The sequence below is a fragment of the Corvus kubaryi genome, unplaced genomic scaffold (genome assembly GCF_017639235.1).
Source record: "Corvus kubaryi isolate FWS band 111438036 unplaced genomic scaffold, C.kubaryi_AGA036_p1.0 69, whole genome shotgun sequence".
Taxonomy (NCBI): Eukaryota; Metazoa; Chordata; class Aves; order Passeriformes; family Corvidae; genus Corvus; species Corvus kubaryi.
In genome coordinates, this window is record NW_024582057.1 from 8,191,859 (window position 1) to 8,213,121 (window position 21,263).

A 21,263-nucleotide genomic window follows, 5' to 3' on the forward strand; every position below is an offset into this window, starting at 1 on the left:
CGGGCCGCGGAGGGGTCGGCGGGGCCCCTTGCTGCAGAGCCAGATGTGCGGGACGCGGGGCTGCGAGGGGTCGGCGGGGAGGTGCTGGGGGCTGCCGCCGCCGCTGCTGCCGCGACCGGGGGGGAGCCCTTAGCTGTGCGGGAAGTGGGAAAGCCGTGTCGGGAGCTGTTATTTTCTTCTCCTCCTTCCTTTGCCTTCCCTCTTGTCCCTCCTCCCCCTCCTCACCAAAACCGGGAGAGGAGGCGTGTTCGGTGCCTTGCTGCACCGGTTTTGCTTGGTTTGTTGTTGCAGGGCTTGGTTCGCGGGGTGGCTGGTTTCTTTCTTTTTTTCTCTTTTCTCTTCCAACCTCCCCGCCTTCTCCCTCCTCTCCTTTGGCCCATTGCATGCTCGGATCCGGCTGGATCCTTCCTTTTATTTTCGGCGGTGCCTCTCGGAAGGGGGAAGGGAGAGCTGGGATGAGTGCAGCTTGACGCACAGGCGAGGAGAGGGGGGGCACCGCCGGCAGCTGCAGCGGTTCGTGGCCGCAGGGTACGGGTGAGGAGCGGAGCGAGCGAGGGGCTCCCTCGGTGCCTCCCCCTTTCTTCGCCCCTGTCCTTCTTCCCCTCCTCCCTCTCTCCCTCCCCCATCGGTCTCCTGCCGGTCCGGCTGGGAGCGTGTGTGCAATATCTTACGTTGCAAGGTGTGTGTGTGCGTGAGCGGAGCAGAGGGAGGGAAGGACTCGCGAGGGAGCCGGGGCTGCCCCGGCCCCCCCCCTATGTGAGCCTCCCCGGGCGGCTGGATGGCGATAGACCGACGCCGTGAGGCGGGCGGCGGGGGCCGGCCGCTGCCGGAGGAGAACGGCTCGGTGCCGGGGGCCGTGGGGGGGGGGCGCCGCCGCCCCCTCGGGGCCGCCCCCCGCCAACGCCGCCGGGGCCGAGATCCAGGCGGTGCCGGTGCCGCCGCCCGCCGCCGCCTGCAGCCCGCTGCTCCTCGACTATGACGGCTCGGTGCTACCCTTCCTTGGGGGGCTGGGCGGCCGGTACCAGCGGACCCTGGTGCTGCTCACCTGGGTCCCGGCTCTCGTCATCGGCTTCAGCAAGTTCTCGGACTCCTTCCTCCTGGACCAGCCCGATTTCTGGTGCCGGGAGGCGGACGGGCAGGGCAACTGGAGCGGGACCCTGGCGCCTATCCACGCCAACCACAGCGGCAACGGGAGCATCTTCCCGCCGCCCGTGCTGCCCACCCCTGCGGGGGGCAACGCCAGCGAGTGCGGCTGCAGCGAGTGGCACTACCGCATCAGAGCCGGCCTCGTCCAAAACGTCGTGAGCAAGGTGAGAAAGGCGACTTCCCTCGGCCCCCCTCCCTGTCCAGCCCTCGCAGACCCTCTCGGCACTCGCTCTTTTCCAATGCAAGGGGAGTAGCTGGACACGATACGGATCTGTCCTTGCGTGCTGTAGCTGGGTCAGTCACGTCCCCGTGGGTTACCCTTCCACCAGGAGAAAATAAATCCCACATCCGCGCAGCCCTTTCCGTCCCTGAGTGTCACACCAGGTGTCGAGCCTCTGGACTTGTACCCGCACACTGCAGCACTAAGCTGCAAAGTTATGTCCTGAAATGGGATCCTGTGTGTCTCCTTGGGTTCCTGGTACTATCCTGCTCCCTCTGGGTGTCTGTGGGAAAGATGCTGTAGGCATGTGCCCAAGCTGATAAGGGGAAAGTATTGCGGAGAGGGCTCCAGCTGATCTTTGTGCAAGTATACTAAAGCAGCCCTACACATCAAAAACCAGGTTGATTTTTGGGGAAGCTGAAGAAATGGTGACTGTTGTGAGTAAAATAAGACAAAGTTCTCATGAATTCTTCCGGTTTTGTACTTATTCTCTTGAAAACTGTTTTGGCAGAGCAGTTAAAGAAATGTCTCACACAAGTTGTTTTACTCCAGAGGCGGAAAGTGCATGCTGCTCTGTTTTGTGTTTCCTCATGCAATGGCTAAAGTGAAAATTTTCTAGTGAAGAGAATGTGTCACTTTCTGCTCTTGCTTCATGTTTGCTGAGTAGTGCATATTAAAAAATCACCCCTCCTTTTCACCTGAAAGCTTTTTCTTGTTTATAATATTGGCCCTGTGAAAGCCCCGCTGGCTGCAGATGGGCGTTATTGATATTAGCCGGCAGCTGGAGCTCCTGGAAATGTAAAATGAAATGGTTACACCAGGGAAGTAGTTCCCTTAATCTCAAGACCCCCTCCTAAAGTCAGCAAAAATTACTTCCTGCCTGGAAGCAGTGTTTTGTCTTAGCTGTGTTTATCTAGTTGGGATAAAGAAACACAACAACAATCAGATGAACAGCATAATTGTGCTTTAGTCAGCCAGCACGCACTTAGATTGAATCATTGAAAATCATTTCAACTTCTCTTTGTGTCCCTTGAAAGAGTGTGCAACAGGGAAAAAGCAAATCCCTCAAAACCTTGAACCCAGAATGGATTAAAAAGGGAGGTAACCCAGCTACACTCGTTTCATGAGAGAAACACAGGCACATGGTGGGTGTGAATGGTTTGTGACACAGAAATACGTAAGAAAATTAGATATTTAAGAACATCAGATTTTCTTGTTTACATCCAGAGACTGAGCTATTCATATTTTTTGGAATTTAACACTGAAGTTTTAGCATGAAAAAAATTATGTTGAAATATTTTCTTTTAGTCTGAACTTTAAAAAAATTTTTTTGAAATATTTGAATCTTTTGAAGGTCATTGTCAAGTTGGCCACAAAAGGTCAAGGGAGAGTTAGTTTGCTGTCTTGCATGCTTCTTTAGAGACAATAAAAAAAGTGTTCTTTGGAAGAACTTGCGGTAAAGGGCAGATCAATTTTAGGGGATAAACAAACATCTGTGGCCCCTGCTGTCTTGTTTTCTATTAGAAAGAATAATAATCATCTTTTGAGACTACGGGTTTTTCCAGTGTGGACTTTTTATTTTTATTGTATGTTCACTTCCAAGAGCCTGGCAGCTTTTTTGCTTTGATTTGTAATCCCATGTAATTATAATTAGGTTGTTTTCTCGGGGTCAGGATTCCTCCTTAGTTTGTGCTTTGGTTTTGTTTTGGGGGTTTTCTGGGTGGGTGTGCTTCCTGTTTTTATTCTAATGAAGAAAGAGAGGAAAAACCCAGACAGAACATCAGCATAGCTTGATTTGGACTTCATTTCTTATCAATCCCCAGGAGCTCTGATACTGTGGGACCAGTTCTTGTAACTGCTGACTCCTCTTACATGCATCTCACTGTCCTTTGTGAGAAAGAGCTGCTCTGCATGAATTCAAGAGACTGGATGTTTAGATACCCTTAACTCTCCTCAAAAATACATTTGTTTCTGTATGTATTATGCAATGTTCTCATCTTTCTAAATAGAGTTTTATTAAATCTTAGTCTAATATATGCTCATCTGTGTAGTAGCCAGGGGTTATATTGAAATATCATAAAGAGAGCCAAAAGTATATTAATAAAAAATGTACTTTGTTTGGCAAGTAAATCCTCTTGTACTTATCTTCAGTGGTCTGAGCTAATAGCTGCTGGATGCTCCATCATTGCTTTGTCTTCAGAAACAATGAAACAATTCTGGTTATTTAGCACAAAGCATATTTGACGTATGTGCGTATGAGACATCACTGTTCCCCCTATTCCTCAGGAGCAGGATAGCTGTCCTTAACTGTGTTAAATTCCACTGTCTCCATAGCCTCTCTTCTAATGGTACACCCTTCATCAGATGCTGTGCCCCTGTCCAGGCTTTCTCAGGTCTCCCTTTCCCAGTGCTCATTTTCTCCCAGCCTGTGTCATGCTTGGGATTGATGGAGTGGAGGTCTTGCTGTTTCCAGCCCTTCTCATTGCTTTGTTTAGCCCCAGTTCTTTTTGAGTGTTTGCTGCAGCCAGGGGTGGTCTTGTGCCTTCCTTGAAGACTGGCATTGCTGTGTTAGACGCTGTCATTATCCTGACCTCCTTGACTGAGTCACTGGGAACGGTGCTTTTTATAGTGCTGCCAGTCATTAGAACTGGAATTGGTAATAAAGGGCATAGCGCTTATTATTTAACACTGCTGAAATGCATGTAGTGAAGAGGTCAGATGCATAATTTAACCACAGGGATTCCAGTGGCCATGTTAAATCACCCTTCTGAGCTAATGTCCTGACTTGGCACATAAATCTTGGTCTTTAGCTTGGTTTGTACATAAATATCTTCCCAAAGCACAATTCACTTGTAAGGCTTTTTCACTCCTAAGTGGTTCTTTGAAGATTTTAATTTATTCTTTATCACAGTATCAACAACACCATACTGCTATAAAGAGAGTGCACGTGTATTTCTTGAGAGGTACATCCTAAACTAGCGTTTAGGCAAAATGCTAGTTAAAACAAAAAAGTCTTTTTAATAGTCCATGTATCTCACCAGTGTCCAAAGGAAAAATGCTGAGAAATACCCGTTTTATTTTTTTTCTGTGGAGAAACCTGAGATCTCCTTTTAGCCGTTTGCAAAGTGGTGCTTCAGGTAAATGATTAGCATAACACAATGAGCAACATAATGACAACTAAATACACATAGCCATGAAGCTTAGCAGGAAGTTGGGCTCTGTGTGCTCAGCAGGGACTTTTCTAACTCTCTCATTAACTTCTGTAGTGCCTGCATCTTCTGACCATCTGCAAAGCCAGCTGTTATCTTGGGACAACATTTTCATGGAAGCTCTTAGTTACAGGATTGATGGTTGTTGGTTTTTCCCCTCCGTTACTAGGATGACCTGTCCTCTGTGTTTGATTGCATTAAGTGGTGGGGTTGTTTGTTGTTCTGCATGATGATTTGTATAATGGAGACCAAAAGCTGGTGATGGGCAAGGACTGGGCTTGATTAGATTGCAGAGGTTGATGGTACAGCATCCTTCTGTGTGCACTTGCAACATTCCAGATCGTTCCACCTCTTGGGGTTGGCATAAGAGGGAAGTGGTTAGTTGAAGGCTGCATTTTAATCACTCAGAGCAATTATGTAATAATATTTCATGTCTAGTCACAAGGGAATTCCTGTTGTGGCTGCTTTTATGCTCCAGATGCCTTGTTTTCCTGCAATACTGTTTGCTTGGCTCTCAACTTCCCACTTGATTTGGTTTGAGTCATCTTCCTTCCAAAGTAACATGGCAATCATTTTACCTATTTGCCACAGCTTCAAACATTCTCATGCCAGTTTGGCTGAGCCTCTAGAAAATTGTCCCTGCCAAAAAAAAGCAGAGCTGAAGTCAGAAGAGCCAAGTGGTCCAGGAGCAATGATGTCTTGGTGAACATGGATTGGTTGGATCTGTGACTGGTGCTCTTTGCTCCTGCAAGGGGAGATGCCCGTGCTCTCCCAGTCTTCCTTCTCCTTGGTTTTGTTGCAGTTCTGGCACTTTTCTGGGCACACCTTCATCTGATTCAGCTTGTCAGCCTGGTAGAAAACTTCCTCTTAAAAGAAATGTTTTCTTCTTTTCCTGAGTGTTCTACTGGGTGCATAACATGTGCTTTAGTCTGCGGTGTTGTCTTGTGGGATTATTGCAGGTATCCTCAAGTAGCCAGAAATGATAAAACAAACAAATTTCTTTGTGATAATAGTAATGATAAATTTGGCACAGCTGGCAGAATATTTTTTGGGGTAGAGGATAGGTGTACATTTTAAAGGGGCTTTCAGAATATAATTATTAATTACTTTGAAGAGATCACTCTGACAAGGTCCTTCCCAAAATAAGAACTGTGCCACCCTTATCTCCTCACATTTGTGCCTGTAATTTCATTTGTTTTCTATGTATTCTCCAGTTGGCTGGTCTCTACAAAGAGACTTTAGAAATGCTGGTGCTTCTTTTTTTTTTTCCCTGTAACTGACAGGATTTGTCTTGTCAGTGTTAGTTCCTGGCTGACTGGCTTCTACCTAGTCCCAAATCAATGAAAACCTTGAGTTATTGTACCCACTGTGGTAGTTGGGTCAGAAGTGGCAATATTGAAGATACTACATCACTTTGTTTCCACTTAACAGATTGAAGGGGATGTAGGGACCTGAAAGGCAGATACCTGCAATGGGCAGAAAGTCTATTCTAAATTTCTTTCAGCCAAAGCTTTGGAATGGCTCTCAGCTTCTAATGGGTGCTGAAGGGGTCAACAAGTCCTTGTGGTCAGAGGTATCCAGAAATACTGCCAGACCAGAGCAAATGTCTACTGCTATTTTATTTCATGTCTTCCTCAGCCATATGAGAGATCCCAAACTTTTTTTTCTTCTTCCCTCTGCAAGTTAGCTGATAAAGAGTCTGTGTACTGCTCTAAGCCTTTGCAGACTTGAAAAATCTTTTTGTCGAAGAGGAAGCAAAGGGGAGCTGTTGGCTTGTCCTCCTGCAGCTGCCTTGAGGCCTGCTTGCACACACTGAGTGTGGTGATGGAGTCTCCCGATTATCAGGGTGCTAGCGAACAACACCCTGAAAGAACAGGGTGAGTTTCTGGCTGAGTGGCATCAAGGAAGGGGATGGCTGTTTTGGCAGCAGCACATGCAACTTCCCATGTGAAGAACTGTCCTCTGCCTGCAAACAGTAAATAATCTGATGTTTGAAATAACCAAGTATGATATCACAAGGCTTCTTGTTTAGTGAGCCTAGCTACTGGTTTTACGTATTTGGGGGTGCTATGTACTGGCCAAAGTATTTTGAATCAGTTGGTCTAGAAAACAGAGACTGGATTAAGACTGATACTGACATCAGAACACAGGTAGTGTTAGGGTTTTCATCTGGCATGGATTCTTTTTCACTACAGGAAATGTATGTAGAGTTCATGTTTATTATCACCCTTAAGATAAAGCGTCTCAGTTACAGGAATCTGATTTCAGCTTACCATAAATAGTTTGTAGCACTGCTAGAACTAACAATGATCCTCCAGAAAGGTAATTCCATATTGAAATCTTTTAAAGACATTCTCAGCTTTCCAAAGCTTGCTATTGAGCCTTTCATATCAGTAATTTTTTCTGCATATGTCAAACAACTGCCTTTTTTTTTTTTTTTTCCTAGCCTCCTGGATGGACATGATGTTTGAAATGCATGGGGTTCTGTTTGTTTTTGTTTCCACTCCCTAATACATCCTGTATCTCTGTCACATAATTTAAATATGCCGACCCTGCCCATGTTGTGACAGAAGTTGCTGGCTGTGGTGGATGTTTACCAGCTGTGCAGGCAGACTAACCCCAAATTTCTGAAGTGCACTAACAGTTTTACCTCTTCTTACCCTGGCTACAAGACTGCAATTATAAAAGGTGACCTCGTGGTTTTTTAGAGCATTTGTCAAAGAAAGGGACTGGCACTCAAGAAGGCATGTAATTTGGAGCCAGTTCTGATGGTAATGTTGAGATGAGGCTTACAGGACAGCCAAACTTCAGGGGTTCACTTCTTACTGAAACAATGTCTGGAATAACATGAGATTTGTGATTTTCTTGAAGTTCGAAACTTTGGTTGTACTAATGGCGAAAAGTCTTAAATTAAATCTTTCCAAATCAGTTCTAGAGAGCTGCTAAATTTAGAAAATGCTGAAAGAGATTAAGTGCTTTTGTGTACCTCATCTGTTGTTTTCTCTATCAGTCTATTTTTTCCCGCCTACCTGGCATCCCTGCTCAGGACAGTTACTCTCACTCCCTCCCTTTCATACTCCTTCCTCTTCCCGCTCTTCTTCAGCGCAGCCAGACTGGCGCTGGCTTACCCGCAAGTAACTGTGGAATTAATTAGGCTGAGATCTTGCTACAGAACAAAGGACTGGGGTTTGCTGCAGACAGTGTGTAGAAGATCAGAGTAGCCTGTTGTAGGAATACGCTGCAGCTTTGCAGCAGTGCTGAGTGTTCAGTTCTTGCACCGAATTCCATCAAAACTGCTTCTCTCAGGTTTTGGTCACCTCGACTCAAGTGTGTGCTTAACTCTCGTAACGTAATTTATTTTTCTATTTTTTACCAGCTGACTTTTGACAGCAGATGACTTTGTGTGCATTCTGAATACCATTTTAAAGTCAAGGGGGAAGGAAGGAACCTGAAGGAGGGAGAAAAGAGTTTCAACACCCTTTCAATCCATGTCATATGGGTGTGTTGCAGAGGCTTCCAGGCAAACCTCATTTCAGTGTCTGATAACTGCTCAGCGCTACTGAACTGCACTGGTCCACACCCAGTATGGGTGCTGGGGAGCCTGCCCCCACACCAGCCTGTAAAAACTGGCAGGCAACAGGAATTAATATGTGTGTTGAGTTGTTCCTGCTGATCCAGGCCATGTCATACCTTCTGGGAACATGCAATAGGTTTGTAGCTATTCCCACAAAGAAGGATCAGTGCTGTACTTGGTGTGACTTGCATGCTTGGGTTGGAACCTCCTGCCTGTCCTGTGAGCTGATGAGGGGAGTATAAATGTGCTCTGGGCATGATGGGCTGAATAGGGAATTTTACTGTGTAGTACAAGGCTTTGTTGGGGTTTTTTATTTTTTCTTATAATCTGGGAGAGCCCCAATTGCCAGTTGTTATACTGAAACACAAGAACAAAAGATTAGATAAGTGGATGTATCCTGATACTCATTTCTGGGATGCCTGTCTAGATCCCCAAGGAGCAAAGCTGTGAGAATCAGGAATGCTGCTTGTGAAATGCAGGGAAGTGGTATGTTCACCTTCTCCAGCAGCAAGTGATTTATAGTTACCCTTGTGCATTGTTTTCAGAGCAGGGTGGTCTGGTTCCCTAAAAAAGGTTCTTTGCCTCCAGACAGCCGTGGAGGAATTCGTTTTGGCCCAAGTACGGTCTCCCTGCTATTCTACAGCACTCTGGAGCTGCCTGCTTTCCCCCTGGCCTTCAGGCCAAAGTCCATGAACACGCAGACAGTGTTGCAATGTCCACCCTACAAATATTATTAAGGATAGGGACTGTACATTAAACTGTAAGACCTTTCCCCTGCTGTGTCTTCCAGGGCTGTGTAAAACTTTTTCTGCTTGAACAATACAAGCTTGACAGACCAGTTTCACCTTCTGATTTGTGAAACAAGTGGAATATTTTTCTCCCTTCATCTCTACCCTTAATATTTATTTAGGTCTGAATTAATACCAGACCCTGGGGTTTTTTTCCCCTCTCCTTTTCTTCTTGCCTGAGTTGCAATAGCCGTAGTTTGCAAATGATGAGAGGGCAAGGTCACGGCAGCAATAATTGCATGTCAGAGTTGAGGCGTCTGATCTTTTTATCTAAGGTGGCAAGTATTTCTCATGAGCAATGACTTTCTTCTCTTGTCTACTGCTTCACCCTTCTCCATTTCAGAGTTTTATGCCATGCTTGACATTTTCTCTTTTTTTTCCCCCCAGGATTTACAAAAGCCCAACAAGACAGTGAACTAGGTTTTGCCATGTCAGCCCTCTCAAGCCTGCAACATGTTCTGTGCATGCATGTTTTGGCAGCCTGAAAAATACCAGTCCACAAAGTATTGGCTTATTCTTGATAATGAGATGATAGTGGATGTTAATATTTAACTACAATGTTGCAGGGGTTTTTTATGTGTGGCTTCTATTTACAGTGCTTAGACCAGTTCTAAATACAAATTTGATAGCTAGTTTAACTTTTTTAGTCTGGTTGCGATGTCAGTCCCAGCACAAAATACTTCTTCCAGAATAAAGGTCAGCTGAAAACTGAGGAGTGGAACGCAAATGACACTTTCCAGTGTGTGCATCTCAATTCTAGGGATGGGCGTGGTTGCTCAATGGTCTTTTCATGCAGCCAGAGGGAGGCAAACAGCTGCAAGGTCTTACAGCAAAGACTAGATTTAAAATTAAAGTCAGTTTTGTGGCAAAGTCTTCTAATCATGTCAGAATACATGTAGAAAAGTTACTTAGTTGCAGCGCAGAGATGTAAAAGTGATGGTGAAATATCCTGATGCTGTGCTGTGAAACATTATTAATATAGTGTTACGAATACTGTGCAGGAAAGCTGCAAGCAAGATTTTGTATCACCCAGCTCTTTGATGTTAGATGACATTATGGAGTTGGGAAAAACTAAGCAGATCACATAAGCTGAGAAACAAGTTAGTTGACTAATCTGTGGAGGGCGAAGGCTGGAAAAGATCTAAATGTCTCAGAATAAATGGAGCTCCTACTGAAAATAAAAGAAGTAGTGATGGAGAAGTGGGTGGTACTTGGATGCTACTAAAGTTGGTTTAATCATATTGAGTATTCAGAAGATTGTCATATGATTAACAAATAATATTTTAATTGTTAGCATATTAGCAATTATTATTTACTTAGCAAACTTCCTTCTTCCCTCTCCCAGGGGGGAGAAGAAACAGATCTGTGATGAGGGCAAGTTTGAGAATAGAAGAGCTAATTGCTCCTGATCAAAGTGTGAAGTTGAAGGGTAGATGAAATTTTTCGGTTCTGCAGTGTTTCAGGTGGCATTATCTTGGTATTCTGTCAATGTGCCCATTGGAGAGCTTGGAAGGTCTTTTTTTGCTTATGGCATAGACTAAGGAACAATTTAGTGCAGAGCACTAAATGTAAAATCTTTTCCAAGTTAGTTTACTGGCATTGAAATGGAGTCCATAAGTGCCCTTTTGCATACTTGAAATTCTGAGCTTGTTTTGTGATTGCAGTGTTGCTTGAGCCTTCTCTTCCCACTGGGGATAGGGCCCTTAAAGGTAAGCCATGACTGAAAGGCTTTAGAAAGACCTTTCAGCTGCCTGAAAGGGGGGAATGGAGCCAGGTACATACTGTTCATGAGCAGGACAGCATCTTCCTGGGGGCATAGTGGGCACAGCCTGCTTACCCCGAGGTAATTCATGTAAGAGGCAGTGTGTCTCTGCGTCGCCAGTGTCAAGCAGCTCGAGGAAACATGTGCCTTAGGTTTCCCATTATGATGATGGAGCCAAAGGTTGCACACTAGGAGGAAGTGCTGTGTTCTGTATCAGTGTTCACTGCAATGTGCAGCACCGAGCCTTTGCGCTTTATTTTTAAGGCTGAAATACCAGACTAAAAAAAATATGCACTTAAAAAGTTAATGCAGAAATTACACAGCTACATCGTGTACATCAGAAAAGTGTGGTTTCGAAGGATGTATTTCAACACTTTAAACTATATTAAACTTCAGAAACCATTAAGGAAACTTGTGAAGTCCACAGTGATGCAGTCCTGTACCATCTTGTGGGGATGGAAACTGTTTTCATAGGTACATATTATGCTGCACAGTCTAATTATATCTTTCTTGGAAGACAGCTAAGCATGTGTCCCCTGGCTCACGTGCCACCCCCTTTTTCTCTCCCCACTTCTCTCCCTCCCCATGTCCCCAAAACCTTTGTCTTTGTGGTAGCATCAAAAGTAGTTTCTTTGCTTTACTTTTCAAATGGTGCATTGCCCAGGTGGTCAGTCATGTCCGCAGTTGAAGCAATCTGACAGTTTCTGTGTGCATGACCTTGTGTTCACTGTTCACAAGTCATTTTTCTGGGCTGCAGCTTTCCTTGCCAGGTGTCTGCTGTGGTCAAAAATGGATTCCTGGTTTCTGAGAATGAAAAGTACAGAAAATGGTGTTTCCACTGTAAAAAAAACAAATTGGATAAGAAGCTGAACCAAACAAGCCTTTGCATCTGTTGAGTTAGCAAACTCCAGTGTATGGAAATAGGGACCCCGGGTTTGTTAGGAATGGGAAGAAGGTAGATGTTGAGCTAAAGGTCGTCCTGTGGTACCAACAACATTTCTCTTGACACCTGAGTAAAAGTTCTTGCAAATCTGGGTGATTATAAACCTCTCAAAATACCAGTGTGTACTTGCTCAGTAAAAATTTTGTTTTGAAGTATTGAGGCTCTAAGCGCTTAGGCTCTGGTCAGAAATTTTCAGCAAAAGCATCCACTTATGATAAAGCTGAACAATGTTAGATGTTCTTGGCTTTTAGAGGTCTAGCATCATACAGAGAGGAAGTAGTTTGAAAGTGAGGTGTTGACTGTGTGTTGGGTTGAGGCAATCCTGTGTAGGTGTGGTATAGGCGTATTTGAGTGGCTGTTCAAAGAAAACAAACAACAAAAACTCTCAATAGCTGGTTTGTTGTTTTTCTTGCAAGCTGTGTTTTTAATGACTCTTCTGGTTTCCAGTCCACTTGTGTCTGATTAAAAACATAAGGAAAGCTGTAGTTTGGAGATGCTTGGTTCTGAATGTGGCTGGTTAAAAAAAGAGAAAGTTATTAATTTTTATACCTTCTTCTCAAGTCTTCCAGGGTTATTTCTATTAGTTTTTTACTCTACTTAATGTTCTTATTTTCAAATGTGACCTTGATATTTCCACCCAGCTGATTGTACTGATGGTCACAAAAACGCCATGTGTTCTCGAGAACACCTTATTGACGCTTAAAATACAGATCAGAAGTGCTTTATCCAGCTGTGATCTCAAAAGAGAGGCATCCTTACTCTGAACCCTGAATGCTCTCACATCGCCATGGCTGAGAAGATACAGAGAAGCCTGTGGCAGTAAGGGGGGGGGGGGCGCCCGCCTTAGGTGTTGCAGTTGGGCTGGAGCATCCCTCTGGGAGGCTTCTTTTGCAACCTCCCTTGTGTGGTTTTACTGCACACTTATTTTCTGTAGAGTTGAGCGTCACGCCACTTTCTGGATCTCATGCACTTTCTTTAAGATTAAATGCAGCCAGAGTGTCATCTTTGGCCAGAAGCTGAGCAAGGGAGGAGAGAAATGATGTACCAAGAAGGGAAATCTTGGTACATTGGTGTCCTGTGGCTGTAATTATGAGTATTACTCAGATTATTCAGTTCTGTGAAAAGGAATTACTGGTAGGTATATTGTATTAGAACTACTGACTGCTTTGCTTTCCTATTTGTTTTGGGGCTTTTTTAATAGTGCTTGGTCTGCTGACTTGGAGCTTTTCCTCCAGGAAAACTGTTCTGGAGACTGTTCTGCCTTTCTTTACGTATATTTTATGAGAAACATAACTGTATTTTTTTATTATTTTTTTTTCTTTTTAAAAATAACTTTGGTTCAGGTTGTTGGGGTTTAAAAAAAAAAACCACTCTAAGAGAATATGAAGGAATCATAAATTTAAAGTCTCACTGGATAAGGTATTTACAGAGAGGATGGCATCTACGTCTGTGCAGGGTAAATTGACAGGGTTTGGTTACAAAAAGGTGAAACAGGTAGAAGAGGAACAATGAAAGATGAGACTCAACACAATTCAGTGATGAAGAATAGATTCTTATTTTCATTTATTGGTCCTAAAATCGTTACCTAATAAGCTGGCAAGCTGGTGGCTTTTCCCCAGGCAGGGTTTGGTGCTGCTGTGACAAGCTGTGGCATACATGATACATAGAGGACAGGGCTCCCCAAGTGGGGTCATAGGTGGTGTGGGAGGCATCAAGATGGAGTGTGTGAAGGCTGACATGGCAGCAGGTGCTGCCTGGCTGGGGAAGGACCAAGGCTGCAGCTTCATGCCTGGCTTAGGGCCTCCCAAGGCAGCAGCTCTGGTGATCTTCTGGTCTCAAATTGCTGAAACCATTGCAGAGAGCAGTCACAACAGAGCTACAATCCACCTGGAGACGGTTTGGGGAATGGGGTGCTTTCTTTCAACTGCCATCTGGGCGTTGATCATTGGAAGCAGACTGTGAACCCGCAGTGTGGGAAGAGGGGGTGTGTGTCCAGTTCCTCTCTCATGGGCTTTTTGTGCCAGACTCTGGGTTAGCGTTTTACCAGAGCATCTCCCCTGCGTTCTCATTGCTCTTTTTTAGGACAGAAGGGTCTGCCTTGCACATCTCATGATATGGTGGTGAAGGTAGAACCAGCCAAATCCTCAATAGGTATCTTACCTTTTAGTAGTGGCTATTCAGTGTGCTTAGGTACCACAGACAGCATTATGGCCTCTGGAGGACAGGGGCTTTTGAGACAAGAGCCCTTAATTCAGACAGCTTGTGTTTGTAGTTAAAAACATGCAGCAGACTTTACTTTTATAATTTATAGCAGTGCAAACATTGATGCACCACGTGAGCCCTGTCCAGATGTCATCCCTCGTAAAGAAGTTACATGATGGTTACTATTTGGGTGTGTTACCTTTTGCCAGGTGTCTTCCCAAGCATCCCATGTTTTAAATAGTCCTCCATCTTGATGTGAATTATAGTGAGTCACAGCGTGGGTGGTGACTTACTGATACCAGTTAAACATTAGGCTCCTGAAGGTGTGAATCCTTCAGTTTTGGCCAAAATGTGCTGTCACAACATGAAAAAACCACTTGCAATATATTTCACATCTTCATAGATGGCAAATTCTCTACATTGCTGTACTGCTATGAAAAAGAAGCTTTTGTTTTTTAATGTTTCTTTTCCACGAGCATATTTTATATACAGTTATTTTTGTTTTGGCATAACAATACAGTTCTTTTTGTTTAGCAAGTCACTTCATCTGATCTCTTGTATTGGGAGGATGGATGGAGGACAGAAAGGCATACAAAACCCAGGGGCACACAGAGAAATCCCAGGGAAAGTTTAGTACCATCCTTTCTTCAGGGTCAGCACTGTGAACTCCCAAGTGGGATACCAGGGGATTCAGCCAGTGCAGTTTTAGGATTTAATGGTCTCCCTGCTTGTTACAGATTAATCTACCCTTTGCAAGATGTGATAGAGGATTACTGTCCAGTCTCCAGCCAAAACAATCTCCTAGTGCAGATTTACTTGGAGTGCCACTTGAACTATCATCAGCTCTGCCCACCCCAGTGTTTTGTTCTGCAGGGCCATGGAAACCTGTCACTCCTTTCTCTGTGGAGAAAATCTGAGTGTCATCTTTGCAGGATGAAACTACTGGCACTTGGAGCAGGACCTGCCATGGCCCTGGGCACAGCCATGTGTGGGCACATGTCAGCTCTGTTCTGCTCTGCTGACCCCAGGGGTGTGTAAGGGGAGAGGCAGCACTGATGTTGTATAATGGTTCCGGCTTTATTTCTAGCTCTTCAAAGCTGAGGCTTTTCCATGGGGAGGGGAAGGGGGAACACAGGTCTCAGGGAAAATTTCTGTGCTTTCAGCATGACAAAGCTCTGCTGGTTTGCTCTGCTGCTGCGTTAAGATGGGTGGGGATGATACATTCACTATTAAATATGTATTTTGTCCTATTAATGTCATCTTTACCTGATGCTGCTTTTGACTCCAGCATCCATTTTTCTTCTCTCTCCTTATTCTCGTCTCCCTTTGCAAGTTGAATGCCCTGGTGGCACCTACCACTGTCCTGCCAAATTTATTTTGGGTAACCGCTTCATGGTGAACTCTCTCTGGTTTGTGACAGCTGCCAGAGGAGAAACCAGGATGTAATTCAGCTCTTAGTACTGAGCAAGTAATTTGGGGTCGTGGCAGATTCTCCAGAATTGTGTGCTAAAGCAAGTGTTGATGTATTTCACTATTTGTCTATTTACAAATTTGGAGGGTTTTGCAGAGGGAGATATTTTGGGAAGGTCAGGGTCTGTCAACACCCACATGAGTCTGCCCATGTGGGCTTGGGGGATCAGCTCTGATTTCTGCTGGCCTGCAATGAACATTTAACAGAGGGCAGGAAAGGGCCAGATGCAGTGTTTGCAAGGAAATACATGTTTTTATTTTCAGAACAGCTGGGGAGTTGGACAATAGCCTCAAAAACAAACAAACAAAGAAAGGATGACTTGCAGATAAGTTATCAAAAGGAGTGGGTGTGTTTTGGGCACCACTGAAGGACGAGCTGATAGACTGACTTTTCTCCTGCTTTTAAACTCTTAGTCTCTGTGCCAGTGTGCCAGAGGGGTTTGACATCTGTTGTCCTGGCCTGAAATTTCTCAACAGCCCTTCTTGAGATTTTGGCTCTTCCAACCACAAGCCTTTGCCTGTGTGTAATCTGGTACTGCATGTTCTCTGCCTGGGGCTTGTGTGATGGCCGGCTATCACTGGCTAGCAATAGTAAGCTGTGGAAATGGAAAGGTACCAGGACATCTCATTTTTCTTTTTGCACTTGGAGGACACTACTGTCCCTCTGACATCAATTAATATAAAAATTAATGATTGTATTTTTAAATCTGTTCTCGTAAAAATATGACTGTTTTTAATAAACCTAATTTTTTATCTACAAACAAAAATGATTTCTCTGTTTTAAGCATCATACACCTTCTGGCTTGTGAAAATGAACCTGGAGAATTTTAAATCCTGCTTTTGCCTCAGATGTATCTTCCAAATTTTTTTGTGTTTGCAGCTTGTCTGGGCAGATATTTTTGTTTCCTAGCTGGAGATTGGTTCTAGAACTGCTAGTATTAGTGCATTTCCTCTGCTTGCTTCTGAAAAGTCAGCATTTTTGGAGAGCAATTCACACTGCCTTGCTGAGTTGTTTGCTGCAAATTATTCACAGGTATTTGGTGGAAAAAATCCTTGCTCATAATACTTGCTTATGGTTCTTTAGTGCCTCCAGTCTGTAGGGTGGAAGATGAGACATTCTATGTCCCAACTTCTACAAATCAGTGCAGTGGGGAACTCAAGATACATTTAACTTAAACAAAAAGCCTGAGCCTGAAGGCTGGCACATTTCTTTTGGCCACAAAATTGCTATACCACTTGGTGAGATGGCATATTGTAGTGAGGATATCTGTGGTGTTGGACCAGAGGAAGGCTGAGTCTTGCCTTGTTTGTGGAAGGGCTGCACATCACGGAAATGCTTAAAAGTGCAATGCACCTAATTGAACTCCTTTGAGGGAAGTTTTTTGAAGTTGGATCTGACTTTTAAAAATAAATTGCATACTTTGTGGTTTTGGCTATGAAACTTCAGTTACTGGTGTCAGAAGGGCTGCTACTATTACATTACACACAAACAGCCATTTATTCTGCAAAGTTTCAATTCTGGACTATCTGACTCTCCAAAGTTAGCTGTACTTACTTGTCATGAAATGTGTATGGCTGCCATTACCATCAATATTTGAACACTTCACAAACCATGGACAAACCTATCCTCTTACATTTATTCAAGGATATAATAGTAACTATCCACACTTTACACATAAGAAAGATTACGTTACATGTCTGAGGGCAAAGAGGATGCTGGGCTAAAGCCAGGAATGCAGTCTGGTTCTTCTGGTTTCCTCTGCCTCAGAGGAAAATGGCTAAGAGTTTAGGGAAGCCTCACTAGAAACCTTGGTTTTCCTACCTTTCTCGTGGGAATGAGGCAGTGCCCTAGTGGCAGGTTGCCTGAAATGGTCCATTTCCCTTTTCTTTGGACAAAAACGTTAATTTCAGTATCAGCATAGCTTTATTGTCAAGGTTCAGATCCTGTCTGGTCTCTGAGCTGTGAAAAGTCACTGTGGGGCTGCTGTCCCAAGAAGTTGCACAGCTGCACTGGGATTTCCAGCTGCTCTGTCTGGCTCCATGCCAGGACTTGTCCTGACAAGCTGTGCCTTTATTTAGTCTTCATCCCCCTTCCACCACCTAGGGAAATCAAGATGCTTTTCAAAAGCAAAAGTGTCTTGACACTGTAAGAGCCTGGAGCAAATGGCCATTAGGGGTCTGTGGCAAAGCAGCTGCTTTTCCCTGTGTTTCCAAGCAGCCCTGAGGAGATTAATTGGAGCACTTGCTCTTAAATTGTCGGGCTTGCTGCTGGTGGGCTTCACGGGGCTCTGGTAATAGGTGTCTGGGGCTGCCATGGTGAGATGCTCCAGCAGCAGCAGTGATACTGCCAGTGCCTGCTGGAGATATCCCCTTAGGCTAAACTCCTGTGGCCTGAAGAGGGGGACACTAAAGTGTTGGATATTGTCATCTTATAGTTAAGGATCTGATAAAACTCACTGAGGTAAATGAGTCTTTGATTTGCTTCTTGGCATCTGGGATTTGACTTGAGGGGGAAAGCTTTCCTCTGCTTTTTCCTTGCACTTGTGCTAGGATTGACATTGGGAAGAAACTCTACACTGTATTAGTATGTTTGAACACATCTGAGAAATGAATTTATTTTGGTTTATCTGTCTCTTTTTTTTCTTCCAGTGGGATCTTGTTTGTGATTCTGCCTGGAAAGTCCACATTGCGAAGTTCTCCCTGCTTGTAGGATTAATCTTCGGCCACTTGATAACAGGATGTATAGCCGACTGGTAAGTGAAAAATCTTTTAATACGATGTCAATAATAATAATAAATAACAGTATTAAATATTGTTTTGATTGCCATCCACTTTGTATTCATCAAGAACCTTTGCATAATGATTTTTGAGGTTCTGAAAGAACCATGATGGACGAACAGTGCAGAAGTGTGTTAATTGGACCTGAGTAACTTTTATCAAGCTAAGTAGCACAAACTATTTGATATTTGACTTACTTATTTCCAACTGACACAATTTATTGCAGCTGTAAAGCTAGTATAGAATTAAGTATTTTCTAATTATACAAGTGAATCCTGTAGTTTAGGGTTGGTTTTTGTTTTCTTAACCAAGTGAGAAGACCAAAAAAAATTGAAAGCAGCATTGATTTCATTGAATACGTGCCTAATGTAATGTCAACCTCATGCTTACATGGTATCTTTTGGTGAGTTGAAGGCTGATTTTTGCAAACCTTTCCATTGTTCTTTTTTTAAAGTTCTTGTTAATCAAACATTGTGATGTAGTGTAAAGGATTTGCTGACTTACATGCTGCTAGTATTGGGGTATTAAACTTAAAAGACTAGCTCACAATTCCTTATATTTAGGCAGTTAAAACATTATTGGATACCCCAGTGATGCTGAGGGTTCAGCTTTTATTTTAAAAGATAGTCTTGTAGTGCAGAAAGGGGGGGGAGAGGGAAAGGATTACATGGATGACTCGAAGTGATTTCAGTGGAAACTTGAAGCATATGAAACAATAGCTCTACAACGCTGTCCCACTCACTTCACTGCCTTCCAGCACAGTTGCCAATGCTGGTGCTTTAAATGGCCCCAAGTTAACTCTTTTGCCATTCATTAAAACAGGAAAAGATGAAGAGTTGCCTACTAGGGAAATCTTACCAAACCTCAGCAACTAGCCAGTCAGCTGGGAGAGAAAAGCCCCCCTGCATCTCTGCAGTAATTTGAAACAAGCATTCCCAGCAAAATTGCATCTTAATTCCTGAATAGTCGCTGAAAATTTTTGGGCAAGAGCGGAATCATGACTTTTCAGTGAAGTAGGGAACACGCATGAAATGCAGTTGAATTTGATTAAAATACCACAGTAGAATGGGGCTCTAAGAACTCATAGAAAGTATAGAGGAGAAATAAATGAGGGATCTTGCTTGGCTTTCCTAAAAAGGAATCAGTGTGGAGAAAGCAGACTTATTACCAAGTTAGGAAAGTGCTGCTGTAATTGACAAATAAGCCACAAATAAGTGAACAACTTGTTGCCTAAGGCACTGGCTTTGAGAGAGAATTGCAGTAAGCAGATTTAATAGCTCTCTGCCACCAAAAGGAGCATCCTGTGCTTCCATCCATTTGAGCTGCCACATGAGTGTGTTGGACCCCTCCACAAGCTGCTTAGCTGAGCTAATGCAGCATAAAATTACCCTGATTTTCAAACATCTAGAAATGTCTAGTGAATTTAGAATTGGTTTCCAGCTGTGGTGCAAAGGAGAAAAAGGATAACTTGGTGGCTGGAGGGAACAGTGACCTTTTTGTGGATGACTGGAATGGACATGATTTGCTGCCACCAAAGTTGGTCCTCATACTCATGTTTGGTCCACATTGCCAGCTGATGCACCTGACACAGCAGGGCTCCTGTGTTCAATAGGTTTTTTGTCATTTAGCAGTAGCATTGGGGGCTGGTAAAAGAAGACCTAAATCGAATTTACTTTGCTATTTAATCACAGCTTGAATTTCTGCTAAGGTGTGGGGTTGTGTAAAGAGGTGGATACAAAGGGGTTGTACAGATTGTACCTGGTAGAAGGAGAAAATTTAGTGAAAAAGAATGTCAGTCCCAAGCAAGAGCAAGAGAGATTTAACAGAGTAATGTATAAAAAGTGTTACAAAATTTCAAAATCTGTTTTCATTTCACTTATATGCCACTCTCCAGTTTAGATAATTAGAAGATGCTTTGGGGTTTTTGTACCATTAGGAGCTTTGCTTTTCCTTTTTGAAGACGCTTTTAAAGCTGAATGAGGCAAAGGCATAGAGTGTATTAAGGCAATTTGCTAAGTAAACTGAGTGCTCCATGTTCAAAACACAGTACGTGTGCATGCTGGGATAGCTCTGTATGGAAAATCTATAGGAGGAAGGTCTGCAAACATGCTTGGCTGTGGGAAGATCAGCTGTGTCCAATGCCTGAATAAGTTACTTGCTCCACAGGCAGACAGTGCTGCTGGCAATTCTGCCTGCTCTGGACAGAGGCTGTTGAGGTTTGTGGGGAAGGCTTCCTCCTGGACCAGGTGGGCTTGGTGTTCATGTAGCATCAAGACAGTAGGTCTGTACATCTCATTGCCCAGTAGTGCCCCTGCTTTGCACCTTCTCTGATGCCCTTTGGAGCCTTTGAATCAGTTCCAACCAAGAGAGTCAGTTCCAACCAAGCTGAGTCAGTTCAAACCAAGCGAGAGCCTGCAAAGAATGGCACAGGAAGAGCAATTTGATCAGCTACGAGAGCAAAGCTTAGTTATCTCAGGGTGGCAAGGTACACACGTAGGAGTATGGGAAGAGCAGGTCTTGTCCTCAGCCCATTCACTCTCCCCCTGTGGTGCAACTCTGACATTAGGAATATCTTTTTGATGCATTTGCTTATCACACCATGTGGGCTGCAGATTCTTCAAAAGCCTGGGGTTGCTTGTATCCCTGGTTATTTACCTGTGCAGGCAGCATTTAGCATTTGATCTAGATAATAGCATGCAGTGTAGGCCGACTTCCGTGATACAGTAATCTCTCTCTGGAACAGTTTGGATAGCAGCAGATAGCATCCTGGGGCTGTTTTACCAGGGAAATTGTGTATGGTTTAATTTCTCACAAGCATTTCCATGTACTGTTAGACACATAATTCTGTCTGCATATAAAAGGCTTTTTTTTATGCTCTAAGACACCATCCTGTCAAAACACTGCTGGATCACCAAATATATGGCTGATAGCTGCCCTGAAGCTTTGTTTTTTGAGAAGTGTGCTGCGTGCCTTGGTGAAGAAGATGACTAGTTTTGTGCTTGTGAGGAAATGCCTCTTACCAGAGGGCTTATCTGGCCTCAGTTGGTTTTTACAGGCTCAGGAGGCTCTTGATTTTTCAGATTTTTTCATTAGCAGCAACTGTTCATTTGCATAACTTGTATAAGGGTAGAAGAAATTCTGTGTCCTAACGATGGATAACCTTGAGTACAG

The 21,263-nt window shown here is 43.9% G+C and overlaps 1 protein-coding gene across 1 annotated transcript in view; it reads left to right on the forward strand.

The window, feature by feature from the left end:
• The first annotated feature begins 6 nt into the window (after positions 1–6).
• The window catches only part of SLC22A23 (solute carrier family 22 member 23), a 110,856-nt gene continuing 89,599 nt past the window's right edge, over positions 7–21,263 (forward strand). The window contains 3 exon segments of the mRNA XM_042049205.1: positions 7–850; positions 852–1,310; positions 17,964–18,067. Of these exon segments, the coding sequence (XP_041905139.1) occupies positions 779–850; positions 852–1,310; positions 17,964–18,067 (635 nt within the window). The 5' untranslated portion in view covers positions 7–778.